Genomic DNA, 14,969 nt, shown 5'->3' with positions numbered 1-14,969 from the left:
TCAGACTCTACTCTGGTTCTATTGCTTGAACATTTCAGTTTGCAGGTAGACACATTTTCTGTATTTGCTACTTGTAATCCACCAGCACGACACCAGCTAGACAGCTTTTCCTCCCTCTATTGCAGCCCCGATTTATTACGTTCTGAGCAGTCGTCAGACTTTTTCCTGGGTCCAAATTTAGAGCAGTTCTTGTCCATTAACTCACCTTCCCAGCATCACTGGTGGCTGTGCCTAATGGCATGGACAGACATAGCCCAAGGGATGCAGACTGATTTTAGTTCAAGTACTACACTGCCTGGGTCACAAAAGGCAGAAGGTGGTGAGGACTCCTAATTTTACATCAGGATGCCACTGACAGCTTCGTTTTGTTGCCAGCTTCTCCAAAAAAGATGTTCATAACCAGTGGTGTAAAGGAAATCATGCTTTATGCTGCCCAGGGGAGACACATTAAAATTAACCACACATTTGTGGAAGCCTTGCTAGTTAAAAGTAAAGGAAGGTAAGAAGACTGAGAAACAGGAAAATAAAGGAGGTGTTTCCAAGAATATGCAGCCGGTACGGTATGTCCATCATCCGGCCTGAATCTTTACATGCTTATTTAAAGTTTTGATTTCTTCCCATAGAAACTACACAATTCCAACTACCGAGTGAACTAAAAAACACAAGTTCCGCACTAAATACATTTAACAAGAGCACTCATTTAAAAGTGGTAGTCTTTCATTTTAAAAATAATATTTTAATTCAAAAGTGAAAGACCAAATGGTTTACCTCTCTCCAATGAGCCCCAGCACTACTGGAAATATACACATTTGGCTTACTGGCCATGTTCTTTCCAATGGTACCTAAAGAGAAGACATTATTCACATATGGCTGGCCTACAAGAAACAATGGGTATACACATTTCAGAACACATAATTACTAAAACATAGGGGTGGAGTTTTTAATGTAATGTTTATATGGTGTTTAAAACCTATTGAGGCAAGGAGAATGATGCTTAAAAATGGTGTTAATAGCAGATTGGTATTTGTTTAAATGGCAGATGTTTACAAGGCAATCACATAAGCAATTTGAGGGGGGGGGGGGTGAAAGGGCACAAGAACTAGGAATAAATTACTTGTTCACAGTGATCCGAGGATTCAAATCCTAAATCTTCTGGATCCAGTACTCTAATTAGAAAGGTCTTGATTGGCAAAATGGAAGTATAAGTGGAACTAGACCATGAAATTTCAGGGCATAAAACAAATCCAGCACAATGAAAAATTGTGAACCAACTATCGGGCTGAACGGTAATAAGACGGCAAAGAGCCCATCTATATAGTTAGGATAAGTAAAAAGGACAATGATAAGTATCTACAGTGGTCCTGTTTACTGAGGACAGCAGTGCAGAGAGGTTACTTGCCTGTAAGACACGTTAGAGAACAATTTAACATTTCTTTCTGGTTTCCAAGATATGAGGGAGTTTAGAGATTCTAATAAAAGCTGCCACACTCTGAATGAAAAAAATAATTCACAGAAGGAGACACATGGGAGTGTAATTGTAAATCATTAAATGAGGGTTCACATTTCAATGGAATCTACTTAAAGCGAGTGTCTCCCCTGATAAGGGAGGTTTTGGACAACGTAGTCACTAGGGAGGCACACAGTAGTAAAAAGGGAAATACAGAACATGACCAAAGAAAGAGTGGAAAGAACACATATTGAGCAGATGAAGCTAAGCTAGAAAGTAGGTAAAAACCACAGAAAAGCAAATTGATGAGAATTGATATAGTCTCAAAACCAAAATTAAAGTAAGGAAGCGTCAAAAGAGACACTAATGCCACTAGGCAGCTTATTTTCAAAACTTAAGGAGAAATTAGTGAACCAAATGCCCAAGCTGGCAATGAGTGAAATGAATCTTCTGATTATCTAGATACTAATCTTTAGTGTAGCAAGGCACCCCTGAGAGGAGAGACTAAGGCTGGGTAATTGAAAACGGTATCAAGATTCAGAGGTAGAGTTGAACAAAGATTTGTCCCTCGTTTGAAAAACCCTGTTTTGAACAGGGTGCAAGCACAGCTGGGGGCAAACGCACAGATTGTTACTGTTGCCATGAGAGGAGGCAAAGTAGAGACATATGAACTGAGTAAGGTGTGCAGGGTAGAGATGGTGAGAGAAGTTATGTACATGACAGTGCTGAGGCAACTAGGATATCTGCTGATTTGAAGCTAATGCAATATGTAGGCAGTCTAGGTATGGCAGGGACAGTCGCTGTCTGGGGTCTAACATATTCCATCTTGCTTAGGTTTCCTGACCTTCTTTGTCACGCTTCTCCTACAACAAATGCTCAATTATTTGTGTATACCAACCTGCTGACATTTAAACTATCACCTTGTAGCTTTCTGGTATCATGATCCGCTTCTTCCCTACTTACTCCATAAATATAAAGTTCTATCTCACAATATGCAAAACAGTGTCGTAACATAACCATGTGCCAAGACATTGTTTTAACCCCCCCCCGCTATTTGACAGAATGACTCTCACTCTTCCAATCAAAGGCGTTATGTTTTCTCCTCAATAGTATCCTATCCCATCCTCAACATAATCTTCTTGTGCATCATGTGTTCTTTAGCATCATTAAGGGATTACATTGTACCTTTTCATGGAAAGACGCATCCGGCCATGGAGGGGATTCTTGACCCTATATTGAACCTGCTCGACTGTAACTGGCGGCAGAGAACCAACTGCCCATCATAGGTCATGCAACACTCAGCCTCAAAGGTGTTGTACATTATAGCCTGCAGATCCTGCTCTATATTTTAGGGAAGGGTGTGGAGTGGACTGCTGCCTGCCCTTTTGTTACAGGGGCTGATTTTGCAGCGCTGCTCCAAAACCAGCCTCCAGTAACAAAAACAGCCCCCACCAGTCCAGAACCGGCCCCCACCCTTACGGCCCATCGGGAAAACACCAGGTGCCCGCTACAGCCAGTTCGGCCCCAAGTTGTCTCTCCTTGAATCTTCATAAGCGGAATTTATTTTCATGAAGAGCCAGAATTAAAATTATTAGAGTTCATCTCGGCAGTGAAGAATGCAACTTCTAATTAGGTGCCCTTCCTAGGAATATTTGTTATTGCTTCCATTTTCATGTTCTGTGGACAAAACAGGAAGCATGACCTCTACCATCAAACAACTGAACATTTTCAACCTCTCAAAAGGTTTGGAACTTTCAATTACCTACAAAACTAGAAACTTGCTTATTTCATGGTCAGAGGACAAACATAAATGAATTCAGGAAGGACAATATAACCGCAAGGTATTTTTATTAAATGCCCACCGCCAAATTTGAAAGAAAATACATTCAGATAAAATTAGCACTGGAGGACAATATGATAATTAAAAATAAAAGCTGTTGACTAAAAATTCAAAATATACAAGGAAAAAAACAAAAGTTATCTGGTTCTAAGAAAAGTGTACTATGAGAAACTGCAAGCAAATACAGTTATCTAATAAATCTAATAATACTCTGAAATAGACAGAAAGTCTCAGAAAAGTGAGAAGGTAACGTAATCTATAGATCCTCCAGTGACTACAAGAAAATAACAATAAAGTAATCCTCCAGTGACTACAGACAAATAGAATACAGCAGTAGCATGAAGTTTTAGCAACCCCAAGTTTCTTTCAAAGGTGTAAAGCTTACCAGTGGCAAAGATAAGCCCCGGGGCGGACTCTTTGGAAAGGATGGGCATCCTGTGCATCTGTACATTGAGCAGTTGACTTAACCTCTGGGCAAGGTGGAGAGAGCACCCTTTGGAACGCTGCAATAACAAAAGAAATGCATTAGTGCTTAAAGATCCCTGCTCCTTTACCAATAATCTGCCGGAAGCAGTCAACACACAGGTACTGTTTTATCCATCACTGTCATATCACTGGCTGCCTTAAGAATGCGCAAAAGAGAGCTGTGCAAACATAGGAATGTAAAATAGTTGTACCTCACAATTCGTTTTTTCTCCGTATTCATTGTAGGTCGGAGCAGGGATCAACTCCCAGGTTCCTCCTTTGTCAAAGGTGATAACTGATCTCATGTTTTCTTCAGTGAATGACCCGTTGATTAGAGTGGCAATGTACACTCCCCTCACGCCTTCCACTCGATGAATGTCAGCGAATGGCTCATTGGCAAAATACCTGCAAGAAGGTGTGGATTCATTTTAAAGATCTCGGAACTGAGGAAAATAATTAAGTCTTCATTGAAAAGAGGAAACATTGGGTTTTTCTGTAAGTGGAACCCATGTATCCTTTCCGAGCGAACACAATCTGGGCAACGGGAGAGAAATTGACTGACAAATATATTCAGGGAGATCAAGAGATGCTGGAGTATGCAATTAGAATGTAGTCGTTTGCAGGATCTTGTGGTCAACAATGTCAACACAACGTCTTGCACAAGGCCTTATTTGAACAGGCACAAACCCAGATACCCATACAATCTTAAGAATTCTGTATTAACTCTGCACCCGGTCATAACCTTTTCTCATGACTATTTCTTTTTTTTTATATAAATGGAGAGGAGTGAACAAAAGTTGCAAGAGGATTTAAACTGAAACCTATTTCTATCTATAGTTTATTAATTATCAGGCTACAGATCTGACAAAACAAAGGAAGTGGCGAAGCAAAAGATTACTGGGTGGCACTGCAAAAAGCCGAGATGTCACCTCTTTGAACAAGCAATAGCCATGCTAATAGATATGGCTTACTAATGAAAGTGCCCCATCTGTCGCTGATAGTTTTAGGCACTCAGAAAGTAGTCAAGTCAAAGAATCTTTATTCGGTGATTAAAAAACACCATAAAAGCACACTCATATTTACATGTTAAAAAGTCATTAAACATTTCAGGGTTCTTTGTACAGTGAATTAACAAAACATAAATACAACAATATAGCCATATTTAACACTTAAAAGTTAAAGTAAAAACATTTCAGTCTTCTCCTCTAGTAAGCCTTAAACGAAGTGCTACCTTGATAAAGTTCATAATACTACACAGTGTTTGGGGTTCCTCAGCTTTCTGTAAGAATACAAGTGCCTCCCTAGCGTGGACCAAATTAGCATTTTTCAAAATATTTACAAGGTATCTGCGTCTGGGCATTGAGTAAAAGGGGCAGAGTAGAACAAAATGAAGGGAGTCTTGCGGAGACCTGTTGTCGCAGCCGCAGGGCCCCTTCTGTTCTATTGATGTAGCAAACCCCGCTGGTGATGCCAACATAAATGGGAGAAGGTTCAATCTGAAACGGCACATCAGGAACCTATCCTGTGCATTGTACATGAGGAACAAGTATGGCTCCATACCTTCCACGCTCTTCACTAGGTGATGGGCCCTCACTGTCTTTTTACACCCTTCAGCCTTATCTCTGCGTAGGTTTTTCCGCTCTAGAAAAATTCTCCCTACATGCAGTTTATTCTGGGCTACAATAGTTACAGGATGAGTAAAGAGGTTCCCAAAACATTGCTCCTCCAGGGTATTCTTCACATAAAGGAGCCAGGGGATGCGCATACACTTGTCCCTTTTTAGGCAGTCCAATAAGATTTCTCTACTAAGTGTCGCATCAGGATTGTACCAGATTTTTAACCAAGCGATAATAGGCCTCAATTTTATCAAATCTTCTATATATGGTCTCCCTAGCTCCCTATGGGCAATCAAACCAGCAGTACTTTGTGGTACCCTCAAGAGTGATTTCAGATATTTATTTTCTTCACGTTGGATACTAGTGGTATTGACAAAGCCCCATACTTCTGCCCCGTAAATTACCTTGGAGCATGATACTGAGCTGTACAGATTTATCACCTGTTCCGGGGACCATCTTCCTAGCCTCCTGCCATAGCTAGCGATTGCCCCGTTAGATGCAATCATTTTACCACACCGTTCCTCCACCAGGGTATCAAACCGCAGGGCACCATCGAATGTTACACCAAGGTATGGAAACATTTTGACCTCTTCCACAATGTGGCTCCCTATTTTGTATGTAAATTTAGAGGTGGTTTTTTTCCCCGCCAGGAGCACATAGGATTTACTCAGATTTACAGAAAGGTCCAAGGCACTCATGAACCTAACAAAACCATCAATCAGGATTTGTAGGCTCCTTGGTGTCCGTGCGATCAGTACCGCTTCATCTGCATAAAGCAGAACAGGAATATGACGCGACCCAACCCTTGGGCAATCTGCCTTCAGACCCAACAGAAACTGCTCCAAATTATTAATATAAAGGGAAAACAAAAAGGGAGCAAGAATGCAGCCTTGTCGGACTCCACTCTTACAGGGAAAAGAACTAGTCAGCCCCCCCTCACTCAGAAAGTAATTCTACATGCTCTCGGACAGCCACTTTTGCATTCATGCCCACATTCATCCACCCACTGATTCATTCTTGCATTTACCCACTTAAACAACCACAATAATACACACACACAAACTCAACAACATCTGAAAGATAAAGTAAAAGACTAAAAGTAAGAAATAGAAAATATGCTGCACCAAAACATAGTGGGTATATGCTTGCAACAACAAAAGAAAGTAAACACAGAATTAGATGGCACTATTGTAATGGTACTGAACACAGCATATCATTGTTTTAAAATTCCCTGCATGGCTGCCATGTTCAGAACCAAAGAAGTGTTGGCCATAGTGGAATGGTAAAACAATGATCTGCTATGGACAATACAATTCCATGATGGTCGCTTGATTTAGAACTGTGGCTGTGCCAGGTGTGGCTCACTGCATGGGAAATGAGTAGCAACTTAACACCACGCTCGCTGTAGTATGATCTACAAAAAGTGAAATAAAGTAAAGAAGTGTAAGGGAATCTATAAAAAGGAGAAAACAGAAAACTAAAAGGACTAGTCCACCAGTTCTAGCACTGAACCATACTCGATTTCAGCAAGATGTGCACACGTGAACAAACAAATGCAGTCACTCAGAGGGCAAGAGCCTGTTGATGAAGCGGAAGGACCCACTGACCCAATGCTTTGTGATATCACTGATGGGAGGAGAGTATAGGTACACTCGTACACACCAATGGAAGAAGACAGCTGGTCCAAAGACCCTCTGTGCAAGTATAATTAATCTTAATTACATACTTATTTATGGTTTAGTTATTCTTTTAAATTACAGGATTCTGGAGGATAACTTAGCCTGTCAGGCCTTAAGGAGAGATTGTAGCAACAATTATAACAATGTAAACCTTCTACCCCTAGGGTTTGTCAAATTGAGGAGTCAGCACTAAAATATTTGCCTAAATATGTCATCTGTAAGGTTACATGTAACAAAATACCTGCCTGCAGGCTTCAAACATGACAAAAACAATCCACCCTTAAGGTCCTATTGAATTTCACATATGCATTGCATAATAAATAAATCTGGCCTACTGTTTCTGTCATGACTTGCATAATAAACAACCTATGGCAACTCACATAACGTTTCCCAATTAATCAATCATGTCTATAGCCTTTACTAGTGGCTTGTCACCATAACCAATTCAGACCTACTTTATTGAGCATAAAATTTCCTACAGGGCCATCATCAGGTATACTGTAAAAAAAAGTTATAAATATGTACAAAATTACAGTCAAAACAAAATAAAATCCCTCCTAAGAAGGGATAAAAAGGATGATCATAGTTCCATTCTCTGTTCCCACGGTTTGTCTGAGTGGGTTACCAACCCAAGCCGTTGCCTATTATGGTAATATGTGATTCCATGTATTGCCTCTAAAACATGCATTTTACATTAAGTCAGGCTTACTGCTTTTATTATAGCTTTTGATAATAAATAAATAATGCATATGGAATCGGACATAACGTTTCCCAATGAGCCAATAAGGCCTAAAGGTTTTAGACCAATACATTTTTTATTGACCTGACACCGTAACCAACGATGGCTTACTAAAGAGGGCATAATATAGCTAAAATCAAGAATAAGGATATAAAATTACAAATATGTACACCACTACTTTTGGCATAATAATATGCTACCCCTCTCACATGTACTTAACAAGAATATCACAGCTAAAAACCAAAGAGTTTGTCAGAGTGGGTGATCAACACTGAAACCCTTGCCTACAACAGTAATGTGTGAGATTTCATGTAAAAAAAATACCCCTCTATAGCCTGCAACACAGTGTGATCATAATCCACTGTTAAAGACCTATTGGCTTTAACCAATTATTTGTAACCATGCTTACAGATTGTCCTAATGTTTCATAAACATATCAGACCTATGGCACAGATATATTTATCAGGCCGTTAACCGTTATCATTGGCATATTCCCATAACCAACTCAGGACTACTGTATTGAGTTTAAGCTTTCTCAAAAGGTAACCATCAAACAAACATACACACAAAATTACAAATGTCCACAAACTTACACTTGGCAAAGCAAAATATTAACTCTCCTAAGAGAGTTCAATAAGGACTTTCTTCTGCAAATCTTCTACCCCCACCGTTTGGCAGAGGAAGTAACCAACATCAAAACGCTTGCCTACTCTGGTAATCTGTGAGATTGCATGTAACAAAATACTTCTCTACAGGCTTTAATACAGAGTAATAACAAAACACTCTTACATACCTAGTGACCAACATATGTGACTTTCCACAATAAATATGTCAGGCCTACTGCTTTTATTGCAACTTTTTATAATAATCAGATGAGGTCGTTAACCCTGATCAGTGACTTGCCTTTATAACAAACTTAGTGAAGCTTTGAGCATAAGCTTTTCCACAAGCCAAAAAGTGCAATACAACCACTCTTGTTTGATGAAAGTACATAACTTCTGCTCAATCAAACTTTGGGGTCAACGAAATTAATATGTGGCATAACCTAAGCCCCTCTCTCAGTAATACTTTTTCTGTTCATGTTAAGTCTAAAAGACACTATTTCCTATACCCACACTCTAGAACTTTACGTTAGGATTGGGAATTACATCATCGAATAATGCACCTGACTTATGTTTTAATTGAAAATGTTAATCACTAATGTTTTGGTGCAGGTTACTTTAAGTGCACATCATATCTTGACACCAGAACAAATTTGCTAAAATTTGTTAGTATAATGAAACCATTTAACCTGTAGTGGAAGCTGTATCTCCAGGTAGATGAAAATAGTGCTGTACTAATGTAGTGCTGTAAAAGATGTTGCCAGTTCCAGCAAACCAGGCCGTAAACTCAGTAGAAGGAAACTCGATTTAGAACAGTCCTGATCCATGAAAGTAGGAGGCACGAAGGATTGGGTTTATTGTGGCGACTACACTTGGGATTTCGTAGTCACATTTTCTGAAGTGTTAATTAGAGGTATAACTTCAATTAGCTTATCCTACATCCTAGATTTCGGTTATAAGCAGCAAGATGGCTGGAAATCAGAAAAGTAGAGCAGGACTGTTAGACTTGGCATCCTTGGTGATATTTCCCCTGACTTATTGCACCTACTCCTGTATTTTTGATGCTGTGCTGGATTTCGTTTTTTGCTGGCTCAGATGCTTTGGGCACTTTGCCACTGCTGATAAGGGTCAAAGTGCAAGTGCTTCCTGTATAAATTACTGTTGTGATTGGATATCCATGATTGGCATATTTGATTTACTGGTAAGCACCTAGTAAGGTGCACTGAGTGTCCCAGGGCCTGTAAATCAAATGCTGCTAGTGGGCCTGCAGCACTGATTGTGCCAACCACATGAGTAGCCCTGAAAATGTATTTCAGACCTGTCACTGTGGTATATGCGCAAAGTTTTCAACTGCCATTTCAACCTGGCAAGTGCACCCATTTGCCAGGCCCTAACCTTCCATTTTCTTACATATCAGGCACCCCTCAAGCAGGCTCAATGTACCCCCATGGACAGGGTTCAGTGTATGTAGAAGGTGGGAGATGTACTGGTGTGTTTTACATGTCCTAATAGAGAAATACTGCCTATTTCATGTTTCACTATTGAAAGGCTATCTGCCCCATTGCCTAACATGGGAGTTACTTTGTAACATCGTACAAATATAATTGGGACAAGATAGAAAAGAGTAGTTTAGGCTCTCTGAACTCAGAATTTAATAACACATCTTTTTAGGAAGATGTTTTATAAATTTTGTGTTTGAAAATGCCCCTTTTAAAAAGTAGACATTTTCTTATTCAACCATTCTGTGTCCCTCTACTGGTTTGTGTATTGACTTTCTGGAGTGGCTGCGGATGTGCATTCACTGTAGACAGCCACAAGGGGGGTTAAGGTGTGTCCTGCCTTTCCTGGGTGACTCAGAGCTGAACTGAATAGACTCTGACTGCATTTAGAGTGGTGGGAGGAGTTTCACTTACACATGAATAGGCAGTGTCTCCTCTGCACAATGCTGGCCCCACCTCCTGTAGTGATGCTGCACTAGAGAGGATAGAACTGGCTTGGACTGGGCTCAGACACTCTTGCCACAAAGAGACCAAAGACAAAATGGAGTATACGTAGTAGACCTAAAACCAAAAAGAATTGGATCACTTCTGGACTCCAGAGAAACTTTTGTCACAGAGAAGAGCTGGAGAGCTGTGAGGAGGAGTACTGTCTCTTTGCTGTGTGGGGTTGGCCTGCAGTTGCTGCTTCTGCTACGGAAAGGACAAAGGCTGGAACTTTGCTAAGAAACCTTCTTGATGAAGAATCTTTTCAAAGGGCTTGTGTGTGCTAGCCTCCTGTTCAGAAGTCTCAGGGACAGAAAGACTTCACCACCAGCTCCCCTGAACTACACTGCTGTGAGTTCTGACCTGCCAGGAGGTGCCTATTCCAGTTTTGGGGCTCTGAAGGTTATTTCTGCTGTTGGGAGTTGGAAGAAACTTAAGGAACGCAAGAAAAGCAACTCCTACACTGCCAGAGATGCCGTGACCTGCATCGAGGCCACCGGCACAACCAGAACAGACGCCTCCCCGCCGACCCAACCGACTTCCCCTGTCCTGGACTCAACACGTAGCCTCTTCACGGACACAACACCTCGCCTTCCCCGTGGCAGCCAGGGAGCCGGCCTCGACCTAGGCACCGACGCCTCACCTCCACGACACTGTGCATCGTCGAAAGACTTTGTTACAAGGTACTGTTGTTTGGGGGTCCATGTGACTCCTTGCCTGACACCGCACACCCTGTGGTCAGCGCCATACTTTGGATTTATGCCCGTCACAACGTCATAATAGCCCCAGGTGGAGCCATTTGTTTCCACCAGTGCTATTTCTGCAAGTAACTGTTTTTAAGTGCTATCTTAATTTATGCATGTTGGATTTTTGTCGTTTTGGTCTTGTTTGGGTTAGATAAAGGTATTTTAGTTTTCTAAACTGGTGTGGTGTCCATTTGTGGTGTTTTCACTGTGTGACTGTGTGTCTTGAGTACAAATACTTTACACAGTGCCTTTGGGATAAACCTGTCTGCTCGCGCCAAACTACCAAGGGGGTGAGTAGGGCTTATCTAAAGTGTGTATCCCCCTTACCCGGACTAGAAGCAAGGTCCCTCCTTGGACAAAGGTGCATACCTCTGCCAACTAGAGAACCCCCATTTCTAACAAGCACATATACCCACAAGGCGTGCTTTAAACAGAAATACAGATGTGCATGTACTCACTAGTTAGAATACCTGCTTCCTCCTGAGAAGGGCTGGTACTCTCCAATAAAATGTATTGTAGCAGTGCTGAGAAGTGTAGGTGCGCTCCCTTTCAAATGAAGGAAGTGCAGGTGCTCAGCACCGGCCCATTTAGAGCACCGCCCACGAGGACAGCGAGAGCCTGTTTTATTGTGTGGGTAACAAGCCACTCGCACCGTTTTTCAACAACAACTCCTCAAGCATGACACGACTGCTCATGTTAGCAGAGAGAAGCGCTTGTTTCTTCTCTCTCTCCAACACCTATGGTCAGTAAAGAGTATGTGGGATGTCTACACGGGCAGGTTGACCCACACAGGACATTTGTGATGAGGAAATGGTGATGTAGAATCTTTCTTCCGTCTTTTGTTTTTCATCTTATCACAGCAACAATCTCCCCAAACCCCATTCTCTCTCTATTGTAAACCTTGGTTGATTTACTGAACAACAGTTTTTATAGGAAGAAGACCTGATGAGCAACAATGATTTGTACTAGATGTTGATGTGTATGTTAATAATAACCAAGTATCACAGGGCAATGCACCCTTTTCCTATTGTAACTTTTGTGAAATATCAATAAAGGAATGTGCCCAAAAAAAGAATAGGCTTAAAAGGAATAGAGTACTATACACAGCATTTTAGGGAGGTCACCGATCTACAGCATCTCAATTGTTATGAAGGAGAAATCTGTACCGCTTCTGGACAGTAGATTTGTGAAAAGGGAACTATCTTGTTTTATGATGAGGCAAAGAAAGCAAAACACATAACAGAAATGAATAACATCCCTTAATTCAAAGCATCAACAGAGATTTCCCAAAGAACAAAAAAACAAAAACAAAGCCTCTTTGACAATGAACACCCAAGTTAGGTTATATTAAAGAAGTAGAAATATAGGAACAGCTTTATATTTATCAAAGGACACTCTACATTGTGAATATTAATCCATTAGCCAGAACCATATTGACTCTGTCCGTAAAAGCGAAAAAGTAAGGAGTTAAGTAATGTGCTTATGTTGTATGGAATGCTATGTCAGGGAAAGGAAAGAATCGCACGAGCGGTCAGCTGCTTATAGCCACTAAAAGAAATTCCACAGTATGAGAATGCTAGCAGTTACAAAGGGATAGTTTGTTTGAAGTCACTTAAGCGAGGAAGCACAATTCTTAGGAGTTGTGTTGTACACACTCACTCTTACCTGACCAGCGTGTCGCTGCCTACTCCGACAGGACTAAAATAGAGCACATTCTCCAAGGAGAGCGAGAACTTCAGGCCTTCGACCTCTGAGATGTAAAGGTGCGTCCGGTTGTCACTTTGTGTAACATAGGCGAACACCTGGTCTTCTGAGGCATCAGCTATATAATATTCCTAACAGAAAAAAGGTTGTTAGCACCCATGGATCTTTCAGCATAACACAAACGTATAAGAAATCTATGTGGTTAGTTAGGTATGCCAAAAAATTAGATTAGAAAAACAAATGCATAATATGGGAGAAGGTGAACAGGATCGCACCAAAAACAAATTAACCACACATCTCGATAATTAATTTGCAGCCTCCCATCCTCCTACCGATTCAAACTACACAGTATCCTCGGTTCCATAATCAACATTCACCTTTTTCCCGCTTTTTTTGTTATCTCTAAATAAAAATATCTTATTCTGGCATGGTTTTCAGCATTACTTCATTTCAAACTTCTAACTGAAATGCCCTCAACCGTTCCTCAGCTACCTGCTCACATTTAACCTTCTTTAACACAACTGCTATCGAACACACCCTGCTAGGCTGCTGCTCTTCAGACATTTAAATGTATGCATCCACCTACATACTATCACCTCATGGTCTTCTTTTCCTAATCACAGAGGACCTTTACACAATATTTTCTTTTTTTTCACCTTCAATGACACCAAATCAGATTGCAACTGTCTTACATCTGTGCCAAACACTCCCTCTAATCACCATCACCCTTTCACAATTCCTCCCATTCTCTACTGCCCATCCTGCTCTATCACAACCGCCTCCACATCCTCTACTCCTCCAAGTCGCCATCACCTTTACTCCACTTTCCTCAAACCTCTCACCTGCTAACTACCCACTCCACGTAGTCAGATCTGGATTGCATAAGAACAAGAAGCTAGGCCATACAACAATTATAAATATCACCATACACTGTCACGGAAATATTAGCTAAGGAAGAGAAAATGTAAGGTTAGTACATACCGTGATTGGATGTCTTGTTACAAACTGTGCAGATTTCATTGGACTGCGGTTGAAGGAAACCCACAGTTGAACAGACTTCTGGTGGCTTCCCAAGAGATGCTGAAAAAAGACAATTTGTTTTAGACCTGCACGTTAAATTATACATCCGAAAAAGAAGGGCTAAAGAGGAAGCTTTTTAGGCATTGCTCTGAACCACTATTAGGGGTTGTAGAATATGAGAACATTTAAAATTAGCATAGTTAAGTAAATAGAGGTGCCAGCTAGAAATCAATCACGAAAAACGAAATGAAATGAAATGGAGGCACTTTGTTAAAAAACGATTAGCCAGGGTGGCACAGCAAAATGACAAATAGGGGCAGGTTTATCATGAGAAAGTAAAGCTAGTCACTAGCATAATGGTCCAAATTAGTTTGGTTCCTTAAAGGCCTATCACCAGACTATGCCCCAGATGAGTGGTATTCACTATGTATCCTATATCACATGGGCAGATTGGGACAAAAATAGGCCTGGGCACCAAAATAAAAGTTGTCTCCACTACCAAAGGTATGGGAGACTGTATGCATTTGTGTTTGCTGCAGGCAATGCTTGGAGTAATATCGAAGAACCCAACAGCAGAAAAAGAAATGGACCGTTTGGCCATAAAACAGGTCCATAAACTGCTAAAAAACCAGCCCACACAATGACATTTCAGACCAGCCCATCGGGAACTGCTCAATTTACGTATAGGCCAGTCCAACCCTGGTGCCAAGACAAAACATCTGAATAGCTGGTGTTTTTCATTTGTTTACTGTTAATCCTTATACCACACTTGCTCTGTGTTCTAAATCAGTTTTTACTCTTTTACAAGTAAACTACTTGTTTAGCATGTTCTGGTCCACAGAAAAGAACTACTAAGGGGCTGTAGAGTTATCCTTTGCATACAGGTGTTTTCTTCATCACCCAGATAATTTAAGAGTATTTGCACTGTCTAGTAAGTTAGTCAACTTTGTATGAAACCTCTTTTAGAAGTGCCTGCAGAGCCATGAGTATTCTTGTTAATACAATGGAAAAAGACCAGGCCAGGGTGGAGTTCAGCAGAACTCCACGAAGAGACTAAAAAACCCTGCCGTGCTACGCATAGTTCCGCATGCGGTGGAGTGCATTAAGCTGCACCATTAGCGCTGATTAT

General features: G+C 40.9%; 1 protein-coding gene across 1 annotated transcript in view; it reads right to left on the bottom strand.

Moving 5' to 3' along the window:
- The window catches only part of SORL1 (sortilin related receptor 1), a 744,876-nt gene that overhangs the window by 508,324 nt on the left and 221,583 nt on the right, over window positions 1-14,969 (bottom strand). The window contains exons 7-11 of the mRNA XM_085645831.1: window positions 13,802-13,900; window positions 12,782-12,951; window positions 3,965-4,157; window positions 3,673-3,790; window positions 769-842 (exon numbers count right to left, since the gene is read on the bottom strand). Coding sequence (XP_085501957.1) covers window positions 769-842; window positions 3,673-3,790; window positions 3,965-4,157; window positions 12,782-12,951; window positions 13,802-13,900 — 654 coding nt within the window. The remainder of the gene's footprint in view (window positions 1-768; window positions 843-3,672; window positions 3,791-3,964; window positions 4,158-12,781; window positions 12,952-13,801; window positions 13,901-14,969) is intronic.

The sequence above is a fragment of the Triturus cristatus genome, chromosome 3_1, assembly GCF_964204655.1.
Source record: "Triturus cristatus chromosome 3_1, aTriCri1.1, whole genome shotgun sequence".
NCBI classification, from domain to species: domain Eukaryota; kingdom Metazoa; phylum Chordata; class Amphibia; order Caudata; family Salamandridae; genus Triturus; species Triturus cristatus.
This window is presented reverse-complemented; position numbering and strand designations above follow the sequence as displayed.